The sequence below is a fragment of the Varanus komodoensis genome, unplaced genomic scaffold, assembly GCF_004798865.1.
Source record: "Varanus komodoensis strain SLA01 unplaced genomic scaffold, ASM479886v1 scaffold182, whole genome shotgun sequence".
Taxonomy (NCBI): domain Eukaryota; kingdom Metazoa; phylum Chordata; class Lepidosauria; order Squamata; family Varanidae; genus Varanus; species Varanus komodoensis.
The window spans coordinates 121,427-146,577 of record NW_025335532.1 but is presented as its reverse complement, the minus strand read 5'-3'; the positions used below and the strand labels follow the sequence as shown (position 1 = coordinate 146,577).

General features: G+C 63.0%; 6 protein-coding genes and 1 long non-coding RNA gene across 11 annotated transcripts in view; 2 read left to right on the top strand and 5 right to left on the bottom strand.

Moving 5' to 3' along the window:
• LAMTOR4 (late endosomal/lysosomal adaptor, MAPK and MTOR activator 4) overlaps positions 1-233 on the bottom strand; it is a 4,047-nt gene extending 3,814 nt beyond the window's left edge. The window contains exons 1-2 of the mRNA XM_044426792.1: positions 176-233; positions 3-74 (exon numbers count right to left, since the gene is read on the bottom strand). Coding sequence (XP_044282727.1) covers positions 3-74; positions 176-178 — 75 coding nt within the window. The 5' untranslated portion in view covers positions 179-233. The remainder of the gene's footprint in view (positions 1-2; positions 75-175) is intronic.
• LOC123021749 overlaps positions 1-5,377 on the bottom strand; it is a 15,942-nt gene extending 10,565 nt beyond the window's left edge. The window contains exon 1 of the long non-coding RNA XR_006414403.1: positions 5,366-5,377. This is a non-coding gene — a long non-coding RNA (uncharacterized LOC123021749). The remainder of the gene's footprint in view (positions 1-5,365) is intronic.
• LOC123021747 (transmembrane protein 272-like) lies at positions 2,724-7,478 on the bottom strand. 3 transcript variants are annotated; one of them, XM_044426789.1, is made up of 6 exons: positions 7,330-7,478; positions 5,312-5,374; positions 4,872-4,970; positions 4,731-4,781; positions 3,696-3,887; positions 2,724-2,982 (listed from the first exon to the last, which is right to left on the bottom strand). In XM_044426789.1, the coding sequence occupies exons 3-6, from the start codon at positions 4,963-4,965 to the stop codon at positions 2,768-2,770; spliced, it is 552 nt and encodes a 183-aa protein (XP_044282724.1). In that variant the 5' UTR covers positions 4,966-4,970; positions 5,312-5,374; positions 7,330-7,478; the 3' UTR covers positions 2,724-2,767. The 3 variants fall into 3 exon arrangements, with proteins under 3 accessions (XP_044282724.1, XP_044282725.1, XP_044282726.1); XM_044426790.1 differs by lacking the exon at positions 5,312-5,374; XM_044426791.1 differs by lacking the exon at positions 7,330-7,478 and having other exon boundaries at positions 4,872-4,967; positions 5,312-5,375.
• Positions 7,479-8,230: 752 nt separating this feature from the next.
• On the bottom strand, positions 8,231-11,935 carry LOC123021754 (transmembrane 4 L6 family member 1-like). The gene is made up of 5 exons (XM_044426796.1): positions 11,884-11,935; positions 11,224-11,477; positions 10,694-10,759; positions 10,186-10,349; positions 8,231-8,819 (listed from the first exon to the last, which is right to left on the bottom strand). The coding sequence occupies exons 1-5, from the start codon at positions 11,933-11,935 to the stop codon at positions 8,231-8,233; spliced, it is 1,125 nt and encodes a 374-aa protein (XP_044282731.1).
• Positions 11,936-14,266: 2,331 nt separating this feature from the next.
• Positions 14,267-15,764, bottom strand: MBLAC1 (metallo-beta-lactamase domain containing 1). 2 transcript variants are annotated; one of them, XM_044426785.1, is made up of 2 exons: positions 15,475-15,764; positions 14,267-15,215 (listed from the first exon to the last, which is right to left on the bottom strand). In XM_044426785.1, the coding sequence occupies exon 2, from the start codon at positions 15,050-15,052 to the stop codon at positions 14,276-14,278; it is 777 nt and encodes a 258-aa protein (XP_044282720.1). In that variant the 5' UTR covers positions 15,053-15,215; positions 15,475-15,764; the 3' UTR covers positions 14,267-14,275. The 2 variants fall into 2 exon arrangements, with proteins under 2 accessions (XP_044282720.1, XP_044282721.1); XM_044426786.1 differs by having other exon boundaries at positions 14,267-15,194.
• A 188-nt stretch (positions 15,765-15,952) lies between these two features.
• TAF6 (TATA-box binding protein associated factor 6) lies at positions 15,953-23,995 on the top strand. 2 transcript variants are annotated; one of them, XM_044426780.1, is made up of 15 exons: positions 15,953-16,110; positions 16,684-16,893; positions 17,055-17,141; positions 17,461-17,614; positions 18,366-18,422; positions 18,581-18,700; positions 19,134-19,276; positions 19,568-19,645; positions 21,761-21,862; positions 22,038-22,220; positions 22,310-22,384; positions 22,459-22,584; positions 22,858-23,031; positions 23,200-23,409; positions 23,517-23,995. In XM_044426780.1, the coding sequence occupies exons 2-15, from the start codon at positions 16,738-16,740 to the stop codon at positions 23,886-23,888; spliced, it is 2,037 nt and encodes a 678-aa protein (XP_044282715.1). In that variant the 5' UTR covers positions 15,953-16,110; positions 16,684-16,737; the 3' UTR covers positions 23,889-23,995. The 2 variants fall into 2 exon arrangements, with proteins under 2 accessions (XP_044282715.1, XP_044282714.1); XM_044426779.1 differs by lacking the exon at positions 15,953-16,110 and adding an exon at positions 16,310-16,515.
• A 343-nt stretch (positions 23,996-24,338) lies between these two features.
• Positions 24,339-25,151, top strand: part of LOC123021752 (calpain-5-like) — a 9,146-nt gene continuing 8,333 nt past the window's right edge. The window contains exon 1 of the mRNA XM_044426795.1: positions 24,339-24,579. Coding sequence (XP_044282730.1) covers positions 24,519-24,579 — 61 coding nt within the window. The 5' untranslated portion in view covers positions 24,339-24,518. The remainder of the gene's footprint in view (positions 24,580-25,151) is intronic.

Here is a 25,151-nt window from a genome sequence, read left to right as displayed (position 1 = left end):
ACCGCCCCGTCGCAGATCACCAGGTAGCCCGTCTGGTCCGGGACGCGCTTCCGGCCCTGCGTCAGCGCCGTCGCCTGCGGGAAGCGCGCGGAGTGAGCCGGGGCCGCGCCGGGGCCGCGCGCCCCCCGCCCGGGCCCCCTCGGCCGCCCGCGGGGGCCGCCGCGCCGCTACCTACCATGTCTGCGCGGCCTCCTTCGGGGACGGGCGGCGAACGGCCGCTCCCGCGGGGCGACTTCCGGCGGAAATGGGGGCCGCTCTAGGCCGCCTCCGCCGCTTGTGGGGAAGGCCGCTCTAGGACTGCGGGCCAGGCCGGAAGCGGCGGGCACGACTCGCTCGGGCCGCCCGGGCGCTTAGCGCGTGTGGCCTGCGGCGCGGCGCGCTTCGTCCGGCCTCGCCCCGTCCTGCGAGGGGCCCGGGGCGGCGTGCGGAGGCCCCTCCACGCGCACGGCAAACCCGCGGGGCGGCGGCCTGAAGGTCCGGGCGGGCACGGGCTGCCGCGCGCTCACGGCAAGAGGGCGCCGGGACTCCTCCTCGGGCCGCCGGGCGCTTCCTGGGCGCTCTCTGACTGCACCTCTGTACCGCCCAGCCGCTGATGCCGTGCAAGGCCTTCAAAAGAATACGTAACAAGATGAGATAACAGGCAGCCACGCAATGATCACGATTGCTATTTAAGTGCTGGCATCCCTATCAGTGAAAGCCCTCCATAAAGTCCTGTACCTGACAGCCCTTCTCAGAAAGTCCAGACCAAAAACAGTTGAGATCAAAAGATGAGATCTGGGCCAAGAACTGGGCCTTCGGATCCGGGTGATCAGCTTAATGAAAACTGACCCAGTGTGCAATGCTCCAAAAACCAGCTAGTCACACATGATGATGATGTTGATGCCTTTACATCCTACCTTTTTTCCTCTTGTGAACTTATATAGCGCCGTTTTATCCTAACAACAAGCCTGTGAGGTAGGTTAGGCTGAGAACGAGTGACTGGCTCAAAGTCAGTGAACCATGGCCAAAAAAGAAAGGAATCAAAATCAAAACTCTCATGATCATAGTGCCCGTATGCAGATCTGTGGCGCTTGACTACGGTGCCCCATTCTAGTCAGCACACCTTAAAACGGGAAGGAGTACAGGAAAGAGCAATTAAAAAAAACAAAGGGCTGAAGCAGCTCCCCTCAGGAGAAAGCTTGCACCATGTGCGCCTGGTTAGCTTAGGAGAAAACACCAGGGGGAGACATGACAGAGGCATACAAAGTGGTGCCTGAGATGGAGAAAGAGAACTGAAGCCTTCACCCTCCCATGACATTGGAATGCCAGAGGCCATCGTAAGAACGTGGGAACATGGGAGAAGTCCTGCTGGACCAGAGCAGGGCCCATCTAGTGCAGCACCCCGTGCACACGGTGGCAAGCCAGCCACCCACAGGATCCCGCAAGTGGGACGGGCGCAAGGCCTCCGCCTGCCCAGCCTCCGCTGCAACGGGCGTTTCTTGTAGTGGGGAGATCTAGGATAGATCAGTGGGAGGATTTCCTCATGGCGCTCAGAGGCCAAAGACGGGATTCACTGCATGCACACGTTCCTAATCTGTAGGATGACTGCAATAAATTGTACTTAGAAATGTTCTAATAATAATAATAATACTTCTGTCTTAAAATTATGTAAAGTATGGACTGACCTAGAGTGGAAGGCCTGTGTGACGTTGCTGTTTTTTCTCCCTCACTACCTTGGATCCCCTTCTGGATGCACCCATGGCCCCTCTCCTTTTGGGCATTTAGGAGGCGGCACAGGTGTCTATCACCCCTTCACCCTACAGGCTGGCACTGCCCCATCTGCCACATTTGCACAGGCAGAAGGCTTTCCTCTTCCAGATGCACCTGCATTCTGACCAGTCAGAAGGCTAGTTTGGCACAATTGTTGGTATATGTGTAAGCCGCCTGGTATGTATCAGTCTCCACCTTTGCCACGGATAGATCTGTGGGAGCACAATGATCACCCCAGAGAGGTGGGGATAGCTCACAGGTGTGGCACGTGGACTGCGAGGTGGGCAGAGTTACAGAGGGGGCCACCGTCTTTCCTTGAGCAGAAGATAATAGTGCCAAGCTAGAAGAACTTCGTATTTCTCTTTTGGAGGACAGGCCAAGGCTGGGCAGGAGAGGTACCCAGTGGGTGAGGTTGTGTGGTTTTGCACAGCTTGGGAGCTGGATTGCAAGGGTGGGCAGAGGGTTCAAGGGTGCCTGGCAGCTCAGCGGGGGTGGGGGGTGCTATCTGTGTCCCACTGCAGAGAGGGCAACAGCCTTCGTGCCAGTGGACAGGAAATGTCCTTCCCCCATTTTAGTCCCAGCCTCTCAGAGAATCATGGGACAGCAGAGTTGGAAGGGGCCAGGGGGCCACTGGGTCCAAGCCTCTGCTCAGTGCAGGGCCCCAAGTTAAGCCGCCACTCTTGCAGGGCTCCCCCCCCCCCCCGTCCCGAGACTTGCAAACCCTTTTAAGGCACATCTCCCAAGACTGGAAGAGCGCAGTTTGAGCAGCAGGGGGGATGGGGGGGGGGGGAGACGAAACTGGTGACAGTTCAGGGGTTGGCAACTGTGGGAAAAAGGTAGGGTCAAGCCTACAGGGGAGCTGTGGGGTTTCATGGGGCTTCCTAGGGGCTCTCTTTCTCCCAAAGACAGAAAAGGAAAGGAGTCTGTCTAGTGGCTTCAGCTTTATTAAGAAAAAAAATCCAGCAACACCGAAGGCCCTTGGCTATCCCCCCCCACACACACACACAGCACCCCACAGCTATGGGCCCCCGCGATCGCCATGGCCACCGTAGGGCAGGACAGCACCAAACACGCCTGCAAGGATGCAGAGGGTGAGCAACAGCACCACAGCCAGGGTGGCGTGGACCATGGTGGTGATGCCGAACGCGAAGAGGAAGAGGACTTGCTGGCAGAAGCGGGGGTGGCCGGGGTCCTCGTAGTCTGGCGGGTAGATGGGGTAGATCCACACGTTGCCTGTTGCAGGGGGAGCGGGAGGAGGAGTGGTTAGCCGGAGGGGCCCCCCACCGAGACGCTGGAAGGGCCTTCTGCCGAGCCAGAGCGTCGGCTCCGAGGCACACCTTCGGGCGCAGCAGTGGCTGCTGGGCTCGGGGGCCTGCTGGTGGAGGCCGGTTCATCGGGCCAAGGAGGCCCGCCGGCAACCCGGCCACAGAGCCGTTGCCCGCAGGCGGCATGCCTGGCAGCCCTGCCATGGGAGGCTGCTGGCGGGCCGTCGCTTCAGGCTCCCGTCCCTCCCACTCCAAGTCCATGAGTCTCCCGGGGGCCCAGGGAGCGCGTGGGGCGAGCGGCACTTGCTCTGCCCCGCAGCCTGATGCGGAAGCGCCGGCCTGGGCTGCTGGCAGGCCGAGCAGGGCCGCATGCCGCAGGGCGGCTACAGGCAGGTGGCCGCGGGTGGAAGGGGCCCCGTGCTCCAGGGAGACCTCCCGGGCCACAGAGCATCCCTCTTCCCCTGGGCAGCGCGTCTCTCCACACACGGCTGGACCCGCTTGGTCCGGGGGCCAGAAGGGCCGCCTCTGGGCCAGGCCACCAGAAAGTGCTACTTCTCAAGCCCGAAGGGGCTGAGAGAGGGCAAGCTGGGCAGGGCTGTCGTGGGCTGTGTCGGGGTGGGGAGGGGAGAGCCGGCCGGCACCCCAACCAAACAGAGCGCCTGGAAGAAGAAGGCCCCTTACCGGCAATGAACCAGCAGAAGAGGAAGAGGATGCAGGAGCCCTGGCAGCAGCGGGCGCAGGCGCTGGGCTGGCCAGTGCCGTCCTCACAGGGGGTGCAGCTGAGGAGCAGCAGCAGCAGCACCACGCTGCCCAGGACGACCAGGTAGACGGGGAGGAGCGGCTGCCGGGGACACTGGCCCAGGTACGTGGCCCCTGAGGACAGAGGGACATGGAGCCGGGCTGGCTCCCCTGCTGCCCCCGCAGCTGCTGTCTCACCCGGCTGATCCCTCCCCCACAACCATCCCGGCCAGGACCGTGTCCCTGCACCCTTCCCTGGGGTAGCAACGGACCTCTTAGATTGCGGGGCCCAGGAAAAGCGCCCTCCCCGCTTCCTGTGGGGCAGACACAGGACTAGTGGCTCGAAGCACCTGGCAAGGAGGGTGGCAGCCAGGGACATGCGACTGCCACGCGCCTGAGAGGGAAACAGGCGGGCAGCCGCACCCCGGCCAGACGGTCAGCCGCAAGGCCCGCCGTCTGGGCTTCCACCGCAGAGCGGTGCAGGAGCCGGTGGGGACGCCTGCGCCCCACGCCACAGGGACAGAGGGGCAACTGAGGCAGGCACGAGCCTCCCGGAAGGGACATTCCGGGACGTGCTGACGCGGCAGAGCTGCCCTCTCCAGAGCAGGGAAGGGCCCCTGCCAGGGGACGGAGGCCCAGAGCTGCAATCCAGCCCTGGGGAGGGGCGGGGGGAGCTCCAGTCACCGGGCGCTCTGAGGCGCGCCGTCGCCCATCGCATTCCCACGCGAGACGGGCCGGGTCCCCGCTCCACGCGGCCTGCAGCGCCCACCCCCCAGCTCCCCCGCCCTTCTCTCGCCACAGAACCCCCCGGGGTCGTGCTGCGGGGCCCCCGAGGCCGCGCAGGGCACCCCAGCCGGCCAGAGGGGCGCCAGCGTGGGCAGGACGCAGCTCACCAGGCGAGGGGGAGCAGCTTTGCTGCGGGGGCGCTCGGCCCCCATCCCGCAGCAGGGCGGGGGCACTGCTGCTCTTACCACTCACCGATGGCGATTCCGGCGACAGGCAGCGCCGCAAACAGGACCTTGCCCAGAGCTGCAGGAGAGAGTTTGGCAGGCGGTGAGCACCGGCGGCAGAGCGACCTGGAGAGGGAGGGGAGGCGGGGGGGGGCCGGCAGATGCTCACCCATCAGGATGCCGTGCCCGAAGGACGAGGGCTCTTCGGCGGCGACCAGGAGGGCCGGGCTGGCCGAGGACAGCAGGGGCTGCTCCTCCAGCATCGCTGCTGGGGGCAGTGGGACAGAGACGTGCAGTGAGGGGGGCTGCACCATCCTCGGCAGAGCCTCGCCTTCCCCCACCTGTGGCAGAGCTCGCCTCTTAACGGCACCTGCGCTCCGTTGCAGCCCGGCCTCCCCACCTGCTGCTGGGGAGGTGATTTCATGGCCTCCAGGCTGGGCTTTGCAGGACCAGGGCCCTGGATGCTGCCCGTCCGACGGAGGGGAAGGACGGGAAATGCGGAGGGCTGCCCCCGCCCCGAGCCAGCGTGCTGCAGTGCTTGGGGTGCGGGGCTGGGCTTCAGCCCCTCGAGCGACTTTGGGCTGGCCACTGACTCTCAGCCTAACCTACCTCACAGGACTGTTGTGGCGATCGAGCAGAGAGGAGCACCACCACCTCAACCACCTTGAGTTGCTTGCACGGGAAAAGAAGGGCAAAGCATCAGTATGGGAAGGGGGTAGCAGCCACGCAAGCCGGTGCCGTGGCCGGCTGCACTGTGGGACCCAGTGAGAAAAGGCGCCGCCTCTCCCGTGCGGAGGCAGCTGGGCTGTGGACGTGAATGTGGGCCTGGACCTGGAGAAGCTGCAGCAAGCAGCTCCAGAAGCAGACACGTTCCCATGTTCCTGGGCCAGCAGCTGCTGGGCTGATTGGCAACCACATGTTGCATCACATGAGCGGAGCCGGCTGGAGACGAGGTCAGACTAGATAGCCTGGGGTAGCCTTCTGACTCGCTCATTTCTTTGTTTTTATGTCTGTGTGCAGCCGGCCGTTCAGCAGCGAGGAAATGCACTCCGTGCCGATGGCACCGGGTCCCGGCTGTCCCCCCCCAGCCTAGGAAGCGGAACAGGTCCTGCTGCTGCTGCTGCTGCTGCTGCTGCTGCTGCTTCGGGGTTCGCCGGGCGCTCACGAGCCAGAGGGCACCTGCCTGCCCGCCCCGCCCGCCCCGGCCCTCCGTTGTCAGCACTGGCCGGCATCCGTGGCTCCCTGGGGTCCCTTCCTTTCCCGACTGCGAGACGCTGCTGGGGCCTGGAGCGAAACCTTCTGCCTGTAAGGCAGGGAGTCGGCTATGGAGCCGACCGGCCCTCCACAGAACCGCTTCAGCCATTCTGCCTCCGGGGAGCTCATCTCACAAAGATTTGCCTGCTGGGGCACCCCTGACCCCTGCCTTGAAACCCACAGCCTAATTCATGCAGAGCATAGCCGGCCTGGGGGCAGGGGGCATCCTGAGTCAGCTGGGGATGTGGCTCAGGGCACCCTCCACTGCTTGGGGGGGTGGCAGCCAGGCCCCTCCTGCTGGACGACCCCCATGCCCCGCAGCGTTGCTGGAAGTGCCACTGGCATGGAGGAGCCAAACGTGGGCACGCAATGGTGCCCCGGGAGCAGCGCCGTAAGGAAGGCGGATGCCGGCTCCCGGCAGGGAAGAGGCGGCCCTCTGCATGGTGAGTACGCGCACCTCCCCTTCGGACAGGGCTGCTGGCAGGCCTGAGGTCCCAGGCGGCGGCGGCGGCCGTCTGATGCCCGGCCACCAGCCCCCAGGTGAGAGGTGCGGAGGCTCGGAGCCCTCTGCCTGGCCCCCCATGCGTGGGGACTGGCTGAGGGGCTCGGCCACGGGGAGGGCCTCCCGCCTGTGCTCGGTGGGCCAAGGGAGGCCGCGGGAGCCGGTTCGGGGGCGAGCGCCGGGCAGGCGTGCTCTTCCCTCCTCTCTGCTCCTGCAGCCCCTTTCCCGCTGTCGCCACTGCCGCAAACGGCTGCACCCCTCGGCCCGGAGGCTCCCCCAGTCCGGGTCTGCAGCAGCATGGCACTCCTCACGTGCTCAGGAGCTTGCTCATCAGTTACTCCTCACGGGGCCCGGCTGAGGCCCGGTGTGCGGCGTTCCCTCCTTGGACCCTGCCCCAGATCTGTCCCTCGGCTGACTTCTCTGCCGTGCCGAGGCAAGTGGACCCCTCGTGGCCTCCGAGGGGGCAGCAGGGCAGCACCAGGGCACCACGGCGAGCACGCCCCCCCCCCGCACCGCCGGCCGCCAAGTGGCCCAGGGGATGCGAGAGGCAGAGCCCGGCACGAAGCGCTGCCCTGCGCCTCGCCAAGGGGGCGCCCCACCTCCTGCGGGGTGAGCGGGGCCCAGGCCGGTTTTCTCCCGGCTGCTGCGGGAGTGGCCGCTGCCAGCAAGGTGGCCAGCCTGCCCCCCCCGCCTCCCAGTGCCCTCGGGGCTCACCTGCACGCCTGCCCCACCGCAGCCCCTGGCCAGGCACGCGACCCTCCCCACCCCCTGCTCCCCACGCCCTGCGGACTGTGCGGCTGCAGCGGGCGCCCGCCAGCGCAGGGTGGCCAGCCGGGGCCTGGCGGGAAGGTTGCCGGGGCCGCCTACTTACTCGTGCCAAGGGACCCCCACCAACCGGGGGCTCCCCCAGAAGCGCAGCCTGACAGCTCAGCTGGCAGAAGCCTCCCGGCCCCACACTCCTCCCCCCAGCGAGGCGGGTGCTGCCCTGCGCGCGCACACACACACACGCGCACACACACACACACAAACACACTTCCTGCCCGGCTGATGGCCGTGTGCCTCGCCGGGCAAAGTCCCGGCTGCGGCTTGGGTGGGGGCGGGGGGCTTGCCTGCACTGCTAGGGGGCGTCTGCAGCCGCGGACCCCGGCCTCGGGCCTCCTTGGAAGGGTGGCCAGCGCTCCCCAGCCAGAGCCGCTATGCGCCCTGCACGGCTCTTCCTCCAGAGCCACATGATGGGGCAGGAAAGAGCAAGAAGCAGCCGTGGGGGGGAGGTTCAGCGGGCGAGGTTTATTGCTGCAACATGCAGAGGCGGCGCTGCCGTGTGTGCTCGCTCCCCAGGAGAGGGCTGGGCGGCTGAGGGAGGGGGGGGGGCCCAGCGGGGGCCCAGGCGGGTGGTGCGCGGCTGAGGGCTCCAGGGCTGGCTCGGGATCTTCATGGCATCAGTGGTAGGTTTGCTGGAGAGGACAAAACGGAGCCCAGATGTGACTCTGGCGTCAGGGGAAGGGACGCCCCCACTCTGCAGGGAAGTGGTGCCCCAGGAGCGAGGGAGAACGACGGCCCTGCGTGGCGGTCCCGGCTCCCAGCCAGCAGGGTCGACGCGTGGCTGCACTGGCAGGCGCCTCTTGCCCACGGTTGGAGTTTGCTTTGCAAAGAGCCGCACTCGGCAACGCCGGCAGCCGAGCGCTCAGCCTTTCCTCAACGGTCACAGGACAGCTCAGAAGCAGCCGCGGACTGGCCCCGAAGGCCCAGGCCAGCATCCGCCTCCTCCTGCTTTAAGCCACCCCTGCAGAGGCGTCGCTCAGCTCCCTTCCCAGGAAGCGCTGGTCAAGGGGTGCCTCTTCTCTGCCCCAGCTCAGGGCCACAGCAGGGAGGCGCCCCTCCTCCAGAGGGCGGGCAGAGCCCTGCAGGGGCCCCTGAGGGACTGGGCTGGACCCCCCGCTGGCCCTCCCCGCATGGCCCTTCCGGCTGGGGCTTCTGCCGCCCACAGGCCAGGCTTCGGGGGGCTGCGGCCCGTGGGCTCCCCCTGGCCAAGCAGGCGTGCGACTGGGGCCACCGCGGCCGCCCGCCTCAGGGTCGGGGAAGGAGCAGCGCCAGGGCAGGCGGCTCCTCACCGGGTGCTTGCTTGTCTTGTCCGCGCAGGTGCCGCAGATGCAGCCAAAGAACCCGTTGAAGACCTGCGTGATGCAGAGGCACAGCTCCACCAGGCCGGAGCACAGCATCAGGGAGAAGAGGATCACGTTGAACTGGATGACGCCGTGCGGCTCCACGCACACGTTCCACAGGCTGGTGTCGAAGAGGTAGCTCTGCTCGCTGCCGGGACGGCAGAACAGCCCGTGAGAGGAGAGCCCGCTCCCCCCGCCGCTTTTGTGCCCCCCAACCCTGGAAGCCCTCTAGCCTCAGGGATGCCGGGACACGCGGGAAGCTCTGGGTTGTGCAGGAGACAAGGCAAGCATGCGGGGCCACTGAATGCGCTCCTGGGCTATTGGGCCCTTTCCTGCTGTGCTTGCGGAAAGGTTTTGCAAGGCTGGTTTCCCTTGCCGGAGATGTTTGCTGCTGTGCTCAGTTGTGCTTGTGAACACAAGCCGCCTCCGGGGTTTTCAGGGTAGAAAGTGGCGCACCCAGATCTCTTGGAATAAATGCATCTTGGAGGCGATGAGGAACAGCCCTGCCTGCCCAGGTGTGGGGCGGGGGAGGGCTCTCTCCAGTGGGGGGCTGTGCCCTGTCTTCCTTCTGGAAGCCTCCTGCAAGGGAAGCGGTCCTTGGCTGTGCCATCCAACGCAAGCCAGCACCAAGTGACCGATGACTCTCATGCTTGCATGGAGCCGCTTCCTTCTCGCGATCACACACAACCACAACCGTTGCAACATTTCCATTCCTGCCTCCATTCCTTTGCTCGGCAGGACAGAGAGTTAATGGTATATTTGGGTTTTACAAAACAGAGAGCGAAAGATCTCACTCTGGAGCCTGTGGAAGGAGTCACATACCACAGCCGGGTGGGGACAGGAAGAGGTGAGTGAGCCCAGGAAATATGAGCAGGAAATCAAAGAAAAGTTGCAAGCTAGCTGAAAACTTCACAGTATCTGGAGTGCAGCTCAAGACCCAGCTGGACACATTCCCCTAAAGTTGCTACCCAAAGCTGGGGGAGGCGGGGGGGAGGAGTAATCTACAATGCTGGAGAAAATACCAAAATCTATACATAGGCCACCTTTTTATTATGACCAGTCAAAACATACGCTTTTGGGTTCTCCAGACTCAGGCGGGTGGGAAACAAAGGCGGGTGGAGAAAAGAACGGGAGACCTTGGGGCCGGGAGATCTGTCCCGGGGGGCCGTGGGTGGGGGGGGGGCAGGCGGACAGGAGCCAGTGCCAGCAGGTGCCGCAGGTGGGCTCTTCCAGGGGGATGAAGAAGCACGGCCGAGCTGCCACTCTGGGGCACCCGAGTGCCCGCTCCTGGCCTCGCTGGAACCCAGGAGGCGGCGGGCGGGCGAGCGGGCGGGCGCGAGAGGAAGCAGCCAGGACTGCAGCGGCCCTGCAGCTCCGAGTCAGGCGAGGCCAAAGGGTGGGTGAGGCGTTGCCTCACGCGTGGAGGGCATGCGGTGCCGGGCATGGGAGGCCCCCTCCAGCTGCTTTCAGTCTTCCCACATGCCCAAATCCGCCTCGCCACCTCCCTTCTCCCCCCCTCCACCAACCACCCTCCCGCCTCACACCCCCAGGACCGCTCCACTCACCTGAAGGGCTCCTTGCTGTCCAAAAAGGGGCGCCCCCAGTCCGACAAAGTCCCGTTTACCTCGTACCTGCAGAGTGGCCCGTGCACCAGGCCGAGCATGGAGACCCCCACAGCGTAGACGGCTCCCACAACCCCCATCACTGCAAACAGCACCGAGAGGCACATCTGGAAGCAGGCGGGGGGGGGAGAAGGGAGGGGTGAATCACAGGCCCCTCACTCCATCGGGGGGACCCACTGCCTGCCACCAGCGCAGCACGAGTCCCCGTCCGCCAGCCGCGGGGCAAAGGCCCAGCCCTGAGAGCAACGTGCGCCCAGGAGCGCCAGCTGCCGAGGTCTGTCTGTGCCTGTGGTGGTTGCCAAATCTCCCCTCCCCCCAAAATGAGTGGGGCTCAGCGGGGCAGGCAGCCTTATAGGCAAGGCAAGAAGAGACGTGCCCCTGGACTGGCACTGCTCAGCCCGTGATGTCCCGAGGCAGGTGGGGCGCCGCGCGTGGAGGCCCCCGGGCTCACCCCACAGCGGTTCCCACAGCACCCGTTGCTCCCCGTCGCCTGGATGTGGACCGCCGGCACCAGCACCTGCGGAGACAAAAAGCCGGCTGCAGCCCACGCTCGGCAGGCCAGGCCCTCCCGCCTGACACACCTGCCTCCTGTGCCTCACTGGGTCCGCGGTGTAACTCGGGGGGGGGAGGGCTGAACAGGGCCCCCCAGATGGGTTGGGGAGACACCCATTCCCAGCCCACAGCCTGAGCGGGCCGGCCCGGCCCACCGTGCAAGTGCGTGAGCGTTGCTTTGCAGACCTCTTCCCCTTACATGTCCCCCACCCCTCACTGCCCCGCTATAGGCGACGCCAAGCACAGTCGCCCCTCCTGGGCTCGCCCCTCCTGGGCTTGAGCTGTGCACGGGGAGGCGTCTCCTGGCCAGGGAAGGAGAGGCCGCCAAAAAGCTTTGGCAGGCCTCGGAGGTGCTGTAGATGACGCAGAGCCTGGCTCGTCGAGGGGGCCCCACCGCCCTCCGGTCGTGCGCCCCCACGGGCTGCTCACCATCACACCGCCTCCAACGAGCCCCCCCAGGTAGAGCACCTCCGGCGTCAGGTGGCTGCCCCAGTCGTGGACATACTCGGTCTTCCAGTCCGGGAAGGCGAGCAGAATGTTGACCGTGATGCACAGGAGGGCGAAAGGCCACAGAGCTGCCCCTACCACCTTGGAGCACTTCCCCGTGCACATGGCAGCAGTGCGGAGTGAGCGGAGCCGTGCAAAGAACAGGCTTCCAGGCGGAGAGGTGAGAGGCTTTGTCCCTGGACGGGCAGCGCCCGATCCGTGACGCAAAGCCGGGTAGGAGATAACCGCACATCCCGCCCATCAGCCCCGTGCTGTGCCCTTCGCAGGGCTCATAAACCCCACCTTTGGCCTGAACGCCACTGGGCAACTGAAATAAAATTGCACCATGAATGTCAGGAAAGCAAAACAAATCCACAAGGAAGCAAAAAAATACTTTTTTTCTTGCATGAACTGAAACGAATCACTTATGTGAATGTGTGTGTGACAATATTAAAATACATAAAAGTGCTATGTAGTAAAAGCAGGCCAAATATCCATATACTTTATTATTATATTGATAATGATATTCCACCTGTTCCCAAAGCAACTTACATTAAAAACTTGTACTGTTAAAACATGAATAGAAATGTTAAAAATTTCTACAGGAAGGTTCATAAGGGAGAAGAGCCCTTCGGAGGGCCTGGGCCCCGGCCATACTGGGCTTTATGGGCCGTGGGCCGCACTCTGCCCTGAGCCCGGAAGCAGACGGGGAGCCAGGGAAGCGGCTTCAGCAAAGCAGCCGCGTGCGCCCGGCAGCCGGTCCCGCCAGCCGTCGGGCAGCAGCTCCCTGGACCGGCCGGAGCTTCCAAACACTCTTCCAGACGTACAACATGTTACAGACATCCACTGGGAAGGCAGGTGCCCCTCTAGCCAAATCGGGTATCTCCAGGAAGGGGCACAGCTGGCACACTAGTTTTAACTGCATTGAGCCCAGACGTTCCCCACGCTGTGGCCCTGTGGTTGTGACCCCACCCGGCACAGGCCGAGTCTCTATGCATGGACCCATCTTCCAAATGACCAGCAGCACGAGCTTTCATGGAATCATAGTAGAGTTGGAAGGGGCCAAGAAGGCCATCAGGTCCACCCCCCTGCTGTTGCAAGACACCAAGTTGCACCATCCCACTCAGAGGGCTGCCCAGGTTCTTTCTGAATGTCTCCAGTGTGGGGGAGCCCCCACCTCTCCAGGCAGCTGGTCCCACTGCCCTGTTGCTCTGACGGTGAGGAAGCTTTTCCTGATGTCCAGCCTGAATCTGGGTTGCCGCAGCTTGACTTGATTATTCTGTGTCCTGCACTCTGGCATCAGCAAGAGATCTTGACCTTCCTCTTTGTGACAGACTTTCAGGTACTTATAGAGGGATTCATGTCCCCCCTCAGTCTTCCCTTCTCAAGGCTGAACATGCCCAGTTCTCTCAGTCTCTCCCCACAGGGCAGCGTTTCCAATCCCTGGATCCTTTCTGTCACCCTCCTCTGGACCCTTTTTAATCTTTCTGCATCTTTCTTAAATCTTGGTGCCCAGAACTGAACAGTGTTCCAGATGAGGTCTGACTAGTGAGGAGTATGGGGGAACTACTATTTCTCATGATTTGGAAGTAATGCTTCTATTAATACATCCCAAAAGAGCATTTGCCCTTTTGGTGGCTGCATCGCATTGTTGGCTCACGTTTAGCCTATTGTGCACAATTACTCCGAGATCTTTTTCTTGTTCAGTTCTGTTGAGCCACATGTTCCCCATCTTGTATCAATGTGTTTGATTTCTCTTTCCTAGGTGAAGAACTTGGCACTTGTCCTTACTGAATCTCATTCCGTCGCTTGAGCCCAGTGTTCAAGTTTATTAAGATCGCCATGGATCCTCATCCTGTCTCCCAGGGTGTTGGCTATTCCACCCAGTTTTATTTCACCTGCAAATTTGATTCTCTTTCCTTGTACTTCCTCATCTCAATCATTAATGAAGATGTCAAAGAGCACCGGGCCCAGGACTGAACCCTGAGGCACCCCACTAGTTACCTCCATCCAATTTGAGAAGGTGCCCTTGATGAGCACTCTTTGTGATCGATTTAGCAGCCGATTTTGGATCCTCCTAGTAGTCTTATAGTTGGATCCACCTAATAGTTCATTAGCTTGCTTTAATGTGATTCAATTAGAATGTTGGCCTAAGAACTGGTTGAAGAAAAAGGGTAAATGCAGAGATTATACTAAATTTGAATATATGATAGTTCAAATGGCAATACAAGACAATATGTAGATTAACTTTCATATGTAAAATTCATATGTTTTTAGCAATGAAATTTGGAAAAATGTGTGAGACAAGAGAGAATATTAAAATGCAGGTCAGTAAAAATAAAGGGAACTTTTAATGAACTAGCATGGAAATAGTACCTAACCCTGGGAAAACTGAATCATATGGATAGCAAATATTCTAACTTGTGTGGTTGGGGAGTGGGTACATATTTCCATATGTGCTGGGAATATGAATATATAATGAAATTTTAGAAAGAGGTTTTGAAAGAGAGCAGTGAAGTGCTCAATTTAAATATTGAAGTAAATCCTGAAATCACAATACTGTCAATATTTGATAGAGAACAGTGGAGATGGAATATTAAAGAATAACAAATGTATTAACAAGAGCAAAGAGTTGGAAAGCAAAAGATGATTATCAGTTGAATGATTGATACAGAGAAGTTTGGAATATAGCTATTAATGTAAATTAGCTTGTGATATTTAAATGAAAAAGGCTATATAAGAATAATTTTAATGACATTTGGGGACCATTTATTGAGTATGTGCTAACAAAAGGGAAAGGAGTTGAACCTCCGTGAGCGTCATTGCCGTTTTGGAAGGTGGGTGGAGCTTCTTGAAAGAGCAAACGATCCGGTGCCATGGTTCCAGTGGTAGGCTGCATGGTTTTGTTATACAAAGGTTTTAATTGTATGATTTTCTTTTAGCTGAATCATATTTTGTAAAATAATAATAATAAAAAACACTTTGCTTCAATTTCTCACCTTTTATTGGCGCTTTGCATTAGTTGGGCACAAAGAGGTCTGCAGGTCTTTGCTGACCCGTAGAGATCATCCAGACACACCCCCTCCTGACCCACAGGACGCTCGATTCCCTGCCGGAAGACCCGGAATGGTGCCCCATGGCCAGGCACAATGATGTCAGCAATGCACAGAGCATGCGCCCGGCTTTCTGCCTGACGCGCTGGGTGCTCACTGAGAGACTGCCACTCTCCCTCATCATCCCGACACTCAAAAAGGTCTCCAGCCACCAAGACGTTCCCCTGAGCGGTGCCCCGCACCATCAAGCTGACATCGTTCCCCGTATGGCCAGGCGTGGGCAGCACTTCCAGGTGCCCTGCGTGGAGGGGATAGGGGACGCCCTGCGGCAATCCCGTGGGGAGGTAGCGCCCACCAGGCTGGCTGACGTCCGTGCCCACAATCAGCCCTGCCTGGGGAAAGAGATTGAGGTTGCCCACGTGGTCAGAGTGGCCGTGCGTGCAGACAACATGTCGGATGTCCCCTGGGGACACGCCTTGCTTGGCCAAGCCCTCCAGCAGCCGCTCCCGGCTCCATGGCCCACCCGTGTCCACCAGGGTAAGGTGGGGCCCCAGCACCAGCGAGATTGTCCCATCTGCCCGGGTGCTGCCATCGGGCAGCCGCACAGAGTAGCCCTCTTGCAAGACCACCACTGAATAGGGGGAGCCAGCGATGACGGGCCCCACGAGGGGAGCGCTCTGTGGCCTGGAAGGGTTCGTGGGTGGTGAGCAGCAGGCCATGGTGAACAGGGCAGGCAGCTCCAGAGGAGTGGGGACTGGCAGCTAGAGTCTCTGCTGGGGAGTCAAGGTGCTCTGGGAAAGAGCTCTGTCCAGGCCTGAACCTGCAGGGTTTGGAGGTCGAGGCAGCGGCATCCAAAAGCTTCTGGAAGGGCAAGCAGAACACCTTTAGGGAAGAAAAGGGGGAGCTGGATCAGAAAGCCAGGGCTAGGTCCTTGCCTGCTCCATCAGGCCACCCGAGATTTCCCCCCACAAACCAGTCTGGGGAAACCTTCTGCAATGCTGCCCACGCACCCCATGCCGCCCAGGGCCTCACCCAGAGGGCAGGCTGCAGGCGCCCCAGAGCGGGGAAGAATCCCCGTGGCCCATCGGTGCCCCTGCCTCGATCTGGGGCTCGCCCGTCTTCCCATTCGTCCCTCATTTACCAAATCCTGCCAAAGGGGCGTCGCTCCCGCCTCCTCCGAAGGCAGAGGGTGATGCGAGCTCGGCCTGAGCCGCGAGCGCTTTGCGGGTGCCGATCGCCAACAAGCCCGCCGCCCGTGCTGTCTCCGCGCCGCAAGCGCTGCGGCTGCGCGCGGCACGACTCACGACCGCCCTGCGATGTCGGCCAGCTTCTGCCCGCGCCGTGGGTGACCCGCGCGGGCGGGTCCGGGGCCTCGGAGGCTGCGGCGCTGCCCGCCCCAGGCAGGAGCAGGTCCCGCCGGCTCCCGGGAGCAGCCGGCGCAAGGCCCACGCACGGGCCAAGCCGCCTCCGGGCAAGGCCGCCACGCCGGAAGTGCAGAGGCCGCCTCCCCGCGCCGCTCTAGGACCGCGCGCCTCCCTGCTTTCGGCTTCCGGCCCTCCGAGCGCCCGGCGCGTCGGAGGAGGCTGCGCATGCGCCTCGAGCCTCGGGGGCCCGGAGGGGGGACTAGACTGCGGACAGGGCCCGGGCCGCTCCGCCGGCTTGCGGGCCCCCGTCGTGACGACTTCCGGGCGGGCCCGGCGCCGTATGAGACGTGACTTCACCGAGGGTCGGCTGCCGCGTGCCCGCGGAGGCGCCCCCGCGGCCGCCCTGCCCCGCGGTGAGTCCTCGCGGGAGCCCTCCGCCCCGGCGGGGCGGCCGCTGGCCCGCGGTCCAGCCCGGGGGGGCCCCGGCGTGGCCCCGACGCCGGATCGGGGTGGCGGCGGCTCCCGCGGCGCCTCCAGCCGCCCTGGGAGCCCCACCCGCCGGAGAGAGCGCGGCGGCCACTTGGCGAGCCGGTGCGGCTGCTGGAGGCGCCCACGGTCCCCAGGACTAGCGGCCAGAGGCTAGGGCGCCCATTGCGCGCATCAGCCACCATCGCCCTTATTCCGGGCTTTCTCAAAACTATAACCGCGAAGGGCAACTCGATTGGGTGGGGAAAGACACTGTAGCATGTGAAACATGCACGAAATGTAGAATACGTTGGACCAGTGTCGAAACTGTCAGTGATGAAAGGCCAAGTTGTGTAAGTGACGAGACCACCAACGTGAAGCTCCCTTGAAATACGCAGGAAGGGAGGAAGGTGTGCCGGGAAGGTTGCCAAGCTGGTGCTCCAGGCCCGGCGCTTGTGTGGCGCTGCTGGTGTGGAAGGCAGCTGTCAGCCCAGCCGTGCCGTCTCTGCTCCTGGGTGCAGGTTCCCTGTCGCCTCCCTGCTGAGCTGGTGGGAGTGGCTGCTTCCCTCGTCAGCATGGCCGAGGAGAAGAAGCTGAAGGTGAGCAGCACGCAGCTGCCGACAGAGTCCATGAAGGCCATGGCCGAGTCGATGGGCATCGGGCAGGTGCCCGAGGAAACCTGCCAGCTCCTCGCCGATGAAGTCAGCTACCGCATCAAAGAGATTGCCCAGGTGAGGAGGGTGAGGGAGGCGAAGCCTCTTGGGGGACACCCCCAGCGCCCCTCCCCCTTCCCCCTCCCAGGTCCGCTGTTGGGGCATTTGCTCTGTCTGGGCCTGTGGGGACCTCCTCCCTTGTTCCCTGCCGCATCTGTGCTCTCCCCCTCCATCTCCAGGATGCACTGAAATTCATGCGGATGGGGAAGCGGCGAAGTCTCACAACTGGAGACATTGACTGTGCTCTCAAGCTGAAGAACGTCGAGGTGAGCACGGCCCCCCAGTTTGCTCCCGGCTGGGGAGAGAGCTGTCCCCTGAACGCTTTTGTTGATGGGCAGAGGCTGTGTGGGGGGAGGGGGGCATGGCAGTTGCCCCAAATGCCTGGTAGAAAAACAGCACTGGGGGAGGCAGCTGGGAGGACTCGGGCTGCCAGTGGTTAGCCCTTTTCTCTAGGGAACGCTGGCAGGTCTGGGCTCATCTCTGGAACTTCCAAGGGTGGCGGACTGGGCTAGCGCAGGCCCCTGCGTGATGCCGCTGCCCTCCGTCCTTCACCTCTTCCCTTCTCTGTCCCGGGCCCCGTTGCAGCCGCTGTACGGGTTCCACACGCAGGAGTTCATCCCGTTCCGTTACGCCAGTGGCGGGGGCCGCGAGCTCTACTTCTACGAGGAGAAGGAAGTGGACCTGAGTGACATCATCAACACACCCCTCCCCCGCGTCCCCCTCGATGTCTGCCTCAAGGGTAAGGAGGTGTTGCGATGGCCTTCCTGACCTGCCCGAAGGCCTGGCCGGCGGTGGGGCAGGTGGGACTCCTCCATCCTGGGAGGTGCTCCTGGGTTCAAGCATAATCGTCTCCAGAATACAAAGCAAGAAAACAGGCCCCTCGATCCTGGGGAAACAAGGCTTGTAATGTCCCAGCAAATATGTGGGAGAGTGTAGAATTGCAGCATGAAAGCGTCTTGGATTCTTTCAGAGCAGACTTGGAGTGCCCCCATGCCAGCCGAGCAATGGCAGGAATGAGCGTGTGTGTGTCGCGCCGCTGGCCCTAGCAGTGGCCCTAGAGGGCCGTTGCTGTGAGCCAGAAGGGATGCTGTGGGCCCTCCAAGGCTGTGGCAGCAGCTTCTTGTTCTGCTCTTTGGGGGTCGCCCTAAACTGGATGGTGACCCTGCGGAAAGGGCCGTGTTCCACATCGCTGGGGCCAAGCCCATGGGCTGCCTCTGGGCACAGTCCCTCATTCTGCCAGTGGTGTCTGGAAGCCCCAGTGTACCCCAAAAGGGAAGCGGGGTGTTTCCGTGTAGGGCTAGCATCCATGGGGGCGGGGTCCTTTTCTTCCCGGGCTCTGAACGTTTTGTCTTTGTGCTTGAGGCCACGAATCCAACCCCTCTGTGCAGCGTGGGGGCCTGGGGGCTCTTGGGTGGCTCATCAGCGGCTGGTTCGGGGCCTTGAAACGTGCATCTGTCTGAGGTGTTCCGTTTTTGTTTACATTTTGGCAGCACACTGGCTCAGCATAGAAGGGGTCCAACCTGCCATCCCAGAAAACCCCCCGCCAGGTGAGTGGCGAGCCCTGGTCTTCACCTTCCGAGTTTCTCTTCCGGGCTGAAGGCAATCTACTGTGCCAGCGCGAGGAGGGCTCCTCGTGAGCAGGGCCTCTGCCCCCGGCAAGAGCGGGTTGGCTGTGGGACTCAGCCGGTCTCTCTCTTCTCCACAGCCCCCAAGGAGCAGCAGAAGGCCGAGGCCACGGAGCCCCTGAAGGCCACCAAGCCTGGCCAGGAGGATGAAGGTGCCCTCAAAGGCAAAGGGCGCAGTGCCACGCCACCAGAGGGCAAAGGTCAGGCATGCCGAGGTCTTGGGGGGGGTCGGGGGGTGAGAGCTGAGGCGGTACGTACTTTCCCGCCCCCCAGGTGGTGTGCCCCACAGGGTGCGCTTGTTTAGCATCTGCGCATCCACTGGTCACACCCGGGCGCCTGGGAAAGGCAGTGGGATTCCGTGCAGGGAGTGTGCAAAGCGCCGTTTCATGCACCCCCTGTCCCGGGGAGAAATCACGCTGGCTGGCGACGCTGTGGCCTGAATCTCTCGTTCCACCTCCGCATGTTGGTTCTCGTTTGTTTTCCCGCAAGCAAACTCTTGCACCGTCTGGCACTTTGAAGCCACTTGCGGGCAGACCTCAGGACGACGCAGTGCGTGTTGGAAGGAGCAGGCTGGGAGGGTGCGTTACGAGCATCATCCCGTAATGCTCCCTGCTCGTCCTCTCTCCTCCCCAGGAAAAGAAAAGAAAGCCCCTCTTTTGGAGGGGGCGCCCCTGAAGCTGAAGCCACGCAGCATCCACGAGCTCTCCGTGGAGCAGCAGCTGTACTACAAGGAGATCACCGAGGCCTGCGTGGGCTCCTGCGAGGCAAAGCGGGCGGTGAGGAGCCCGGCCTACCCGCCCCTTGCGGCCCGAATCCCACCTCCTCCCGCCCCTGCGCCCCGCCCCCCACAGCCTCGTGCCTAGCCAAGTTGTGCTGAGCTCCCCCACCCTCTAGCAGAGAGGCACCTGCCTTTGGCCCTCTCCACACCCGTCCCCTGCGCACACGCACACTCAACAGGCCTCCGGGCCTGTGCGCCCGAGGCACCAGCGCCATCGCCGTCCCCTCTTCCGCCCAATCCCCCAAGCCGCGAGGAAGCTGCAGCGTCACCCCCTCCGTTCTTCCCACAGGAGGCCCTCCAGAGCATCGCCACCGACCCCGGCTTGTACCAGATGCTGCCGCGGTTCAGCACCTTCATCTCGGAAGGGGTAAGCGGTGGGGGGGTGGCCCCTTGCCCTGAGAATGTCGGTTTCGCTCCAGCGGTGTCTTCTTTTGGGTGTGGGAAGAATGAGCCCTCCCTGGCGGCAACCTCGGTGGCTGCGTCTTCCAGGCTCACTGGAAGTGCAGGTCACGCCCCGGCATGGCTGTGCTTTCTGGACCTTGGCTGCTGGGTCCACAGGTGGCCTGGGCTTCGTTCACCCACACGCAACTCCGGGCAGGTGAAGCAGGAGATCTTGCTCCCGCCACACCACCCCCTTCCTTACCTGGAGTCAGCTCCGTCTGCCCTCAGCCCACGGGGATGCCAGGGCTTCCAGTGTCTCCAGACTCTTCATGCTTAGAGAAGCGCTACTTTCTCAAAGTCTGGCAGAGGCTTTGTGTCAGCAAGTCTCCTGCTTGAAAATCCCCTAAGCCACAAATGCACTCTCCCTGCAGCGCAAACAAGTAGAGGAGTTACCGAGTGTGACGTGTGGCGCAGAGTTGCAAAACATTCGGGGGCATAGGGAGGAGGACATAAAACCCCCCAGAAGCACCTTATCGCGCTGCAGAATTTATCATCACTCATGGCAGCGGCCCCTTGCGTGGTGTCGCCTGGGCAGCCTGTGCCGGGTGTTCTTCATTCCGAGCGCGAGGCCCGACCCAGGCCGCTGGTGCTGTCCTCTCCCTTTGCTTTTACTGTATATCCCAATTGCATTTTACGGACTTCTCTGACCTTCTCGGTGTCATAAATCTTCCAGGAATATTTTTCTAATTTATCTTCCTGTTGGCGCTTTCTAAGACTTTGTCCTTTGTCCCGGCCCTTTCCTAAGATATAGGGAGACACTGAGTAGAGGAGAAAACAAGGAACAGTCTGCAAACTACAGGTAGTTCCGAATGTGTTCCATTTCTGAGAAAACGGAAATCCATCCTTATGTTCCACGAATCGTGTGTAGTTGGCCCTTCGCAGCTGCAGGGGTCGGGGCACAAGACACTTGTGAAAATGGAAGGAACAGGGGGCCTCTCTAGTCCCCTCCCCTCCCCTCCCCCCAACTCACTGCAACAAGGAAATGCCAGCAGGATTTCCCTCTAGACAGGCAGGGCAGGAGGGCAAGATTTGGAGGCCTCCCTCCCCTTTTGCTTTCTTCTATGAATGGAGTTTATGGCAGTTTGTTTGTAAGGACAGGTTGTTGGTAACTCAGGTTCAGAGCTTGGGGACTACCTGTATCTAAATCAGTTTATCATGCCAGTATGTTTTGGGAGTAAAATCTGTTCTTCAGCAGCACCTGGGTATATACGTATAACTATCAATTAAGGACACACCTTCTAACTAGCTGAAATGCCTAATTATCCTGGATGTGGACATAAAACACTTCAGGCATGAATAGACTGCTAAGGCGGGGGCCCCAAGCCCCGGACCGTGCGCTGGTACCAGTCTGCGGCTTGTGAGGCTCCGGGCTGCGCAGCAGGGGGTGGACGGCAGTCGAGTGGGTGACGCTGCACCTGTACCTGCAGCTGCCCGCCAGCGCCGGCATCGCTCCGGTGGCGCAGCGGCAAAGGCGGGTTGTCACCGGGGCCCTGTTGGGTCTTGGGCCTCGGAAGGGGCAGGGAGCGGCGGCGGCGGCGGCAGAGCCACGCGGAGAGGCTGGGTGGGCGCCTGCAAGCAGCGAGGGGACTGGGCAGCAGGCAAGGGCTCGGCTCTCGCCGATTCCGCTTCACGGTGAGCTGTGTATTTCATTATATATTGCAAAGTAATAGGAATGGGAACAACGTGCACACTAAACGGTGAGGCACTTGAATCACCCTGAGCCCACCCCACCCTCCGGCTCCATGGGGAAATGGTTTTCCACGCAACCGGGCCCTGGTGCCAAGACGGCTGGGACAACGGCACTAAGGAATTGTAGGACAGTGTCTGGCTTTGCTTCTGTTTCGACTGAAACGCGGGAGAACTACCAGCTAGGTCAGAAAGAAGAGCCACGTAGCAACAGAAACAGCGAGGCGGAGGGGGCCTCCCGAGGCCATCGGGTCTGACCCGGCCCCGGCCGGCCGTGCCCGGGCGTGCCCGGCACGAGCCGAGGGAGGCAGCCGACGCGCGGTGATGGTGTCGCGTCCCCCGCTGTCCGCTGCAGGTGCGAGTGAATGTCGTGCAGAACAACCTGGCCCTGCTCATCTATCTCATGCGGATGGTCAAAGCTCTGATGGACAACCCCACCCTCTACCTGGAGAAATACGTGAGCGGCTGCCCTGGGCCCGGCGGGGGGGGGCGTGGGGCCGCCGGCGCTGACCAGCCTGGCCTGGGGGGGGGGGGGGGGGGCGCGCGGGCGCTGCCGGGCGGGGCCGGGCGGGGCGGGGGGGGCGGGGGGCCGCCGGCGCTGACCGGCCTGGCCCTCTCCCGCCCGACTGCAGCTGCACGAGCTGATCCCCGCCGTGATGACCTGCATCGTGAGCCGGCAGCTGTGCCTCCGGCCGGATGTGGACAACCACTGGGCCCTGCGGGACTTCGCGGCCCGCCTCATCGCCCAGATCTGCAAGAACTTCAGCACCACCACCAACAACATCCAGTCGCGCATCACCAAGACCTTCACCAAGGTGACGCGGGGGGTCCAGCACGAGGGGGCCTCTGCCAAGGGCCCTCTGCTCCCCCTCACGCCAACCCCCCCCCCCCGTTTCTCCCCCAGAGCTGGGTGGACGAGAAGACGCCGTGGACGACCCGGTACGGCTCGATCGCCGGCTTGGCCGAGCTGGGGCACGACGTGAGTAGCGCCGGGAGGCACCGGGGGGCCTGTGGCACAGCTCCCGCCTCCCTGGCACGTCTTCTGCCCCGCAGGTGATCAAGACGCTGATCCTGCCCCGGCTGCAGGTGGAGGGAGAGCGTGTCCGCGCCGTGCTCGAGGGGCCCGTGGTCAGCAATATCGACAAGACTGGAGCCGATCGTGTCCAGAGTCTCCTGCTGGTACGCGGGGCGCGCCGCAGAGGTGTGCCCGAGTCCCTGATCCACGGCGCCGGCTGGGCCCGCCGTCCACCCAGACAGCCCAGCTCAAAGGACCTTTCCTGCACGAGGAGGGGTGCAAAGCAACCTGCTTGCAGCTCCTCTCGGGGACGCAGGATGGGGGGAGAAATGGGGGCAGGGTCCTGGCGGGAGAGGGGCTGCCCTTGGTGCGACTTTTCCGCTTTCTGGTCCTTTAGCTCCCGTTTCCCTTCCCTTCCCTTCCTGCACCCCCTGCAGAAGCACTGTGCACCAGTCCTGGCCAAGCTGCGCCCCCCACCGGACAACCAGGAGGCCTACCGGGTGGAGTATGGGGCCTTGGGCACCCTCCTCTGCACCCACGTGGTCAAGGCCCGGGCCCAGGCTGCCCTGCAGGCCCAGCAGGTGAACCGCACGACCCTCACCATCACCCAGGTAATGGCGCCCCCTCCCCAGGATTGCCCTCAGGCTGGCGAGCGGGCAGGCCAGTCTGGCCAGTGGGAGCCCGGCGGGGCGTAGAGCCCCCCAGCCCCCAGGGCCGGGCGGGGCTGCCCCCCTCCTCAGAAGGTGCCTCCCCAGCTTGGCCTCCCCCTCTCTCCCCAGCCCCGTCCAACGCTGACGCTGTCCCAGGCCCCCCAGGGAGGGGGCAGCAGTGCCTCGCGTGCCCCCGGCATCCTCAAGATGTCCAGCTCCATCACGCTGCCCATGCAGACCCTCGTCTCGGCCCGCCCGGCCACCCCGACGCAGCCGTCGCCCCCCCCCACCAAGTTCATCGTCATGTCCTCCACCTCGGGCACGTCGACCTCCCAGCAGGTACGGGGCGGAACGGTCGGGGCCGCTTCGGGGGGGGCGGTGGGGTTGCGAGGGAAGCTGCTGCTTCTCTGGGGGACCCTCACCGGCTGGCTTTCTCCCCCACGCAGGTGATCACCCTCAGCGGCAGCCCTGCGGCCACCTCCACCTCCCCCGTCACCACCACCGTGCCCAGCATGCAGCCCCTGGTGAAGCTGGTTCCGGGGGGGCAGGCGGCCCCCAGCCCCCCCGTCTCGGGCAACCTGCAGAAGTACATCATGGTCTCTCTGCCGTCGGCCGCGGAGGGCAAGGCGGGGGCTGCCCAGCTCTCCCCCTCCTCGGCGCCACCTGGCCTGGCGCTCTCTGCCGGCGGCATCAAGCAGGAACGCAGCGACAGCCCCCCCGGGCCCGGCAGCGCGGGCACCACGGCCGCCACCGCCTTCCTCGCCAAGGCCAACGGGGCCCAGGCCCTGGTGCCCGCCTCCCCACAGCCCTCCCTGTGAGGAACGTGCCGGGCGGCCCGCTTTTCTGCGTGGGGCATGGACGCCGGGCTGCGGAAGGGGGCCGGCTCTTCCTCGGCCGGACGGACCGCCTGCGGCTTTCCACAGGAGATGTGCGGACTCCAGCCAGCCTTCGGCGCCTCTCCTCCATCCCCCGCGGTCTGGAAGAGGAGAGGGAAGGCTGGCGTGTCACATCCCTGTGCGGATGCTGGCGCCACCCCCTGCTGGGGGACTCCTTGACGGCAAAGGTTTCTTCTCAGGGCTGCCTGCATGTCGGCCACCCGGCACCTCTTGGCTGCCAGGAGCAGATTCAGCAGACTTGGGGGGTGGGGGAGCGGGGCAGAGGCTGGGGTTCTCTGCCACTGCACAGAGTGGGAATTCCCCCACCCCCTCCTCTCAGCCGCCCCACCAAACGCGGGAACGTGAATTAGACTGTTTCGGATCCAATACAGCTCCATTTTCTGCCTCGGGTTGCCTGTGCCATGTTCCCTTGCGGAGTGCCGTCTTGCGTGGGGGCCAGGGAGGTCCCTGGTGGTGGCTGCCCCCCCCCGCCTTTCCTAATGAAGCCTATGGTTGCCTTGAGAAGATGAGGGAGAGAGGTCTTAACATCCTTCAAGCCCTGGCAAGGGGGCCATGCAAAGGAGGCCAAGATCTGCATCACCCCAGAGCGCAGCATGTGGACTGATGGGCTCAGGTTACCAGCAGTGCAGTCCGGGCTGCACTCGCGGGGGGGGGGCGGTGGATTTCCCCATCCGGGAGGCATTCTGCCCTCAGCGGGGGTTGGACTTGGTGGCCTTGTGGGCCCCTTCCAACCCCGTTTCCGTGATCCTGGGGTGGGGAAGGGGGGGAATTTGACTGGGGCAGCCCTACGTGTCGTGCTGCGGCAGAAGCAGCCAGCACGATCCCAGTGCCGTGGGCGGCCAGGGAGGCCCGGCCTGGGCAGGCATGCTGCTCTGGGCTTGCCCCGCTGCCGCCGGCCTTGGAGGCTCTCCAGGGGAGGCGAGGCGAGGCGAAGGGCTGGGGATCCCCAACCGGTTCGGCAGGCTGCCGACGGAGCCCCAAGAGGACGGCAGGAGCGAGTCGCCCTGCCAGCCAGCGCAGGTAGGGGGCTGCCCTCTCCCCAACCCCTTGCCGGACTGGCCCGCTTTTCCCTGCGGGGGGGGGGCGGGGTGCAGAAGCCGAGCAGCCCGAGGCATCCCGGCCTCTGAAGGGGGGCAGCTTGGGCCCGGGCAGCATGGAGCTGGGAAGAGAGGCAGCGGCGGCCAC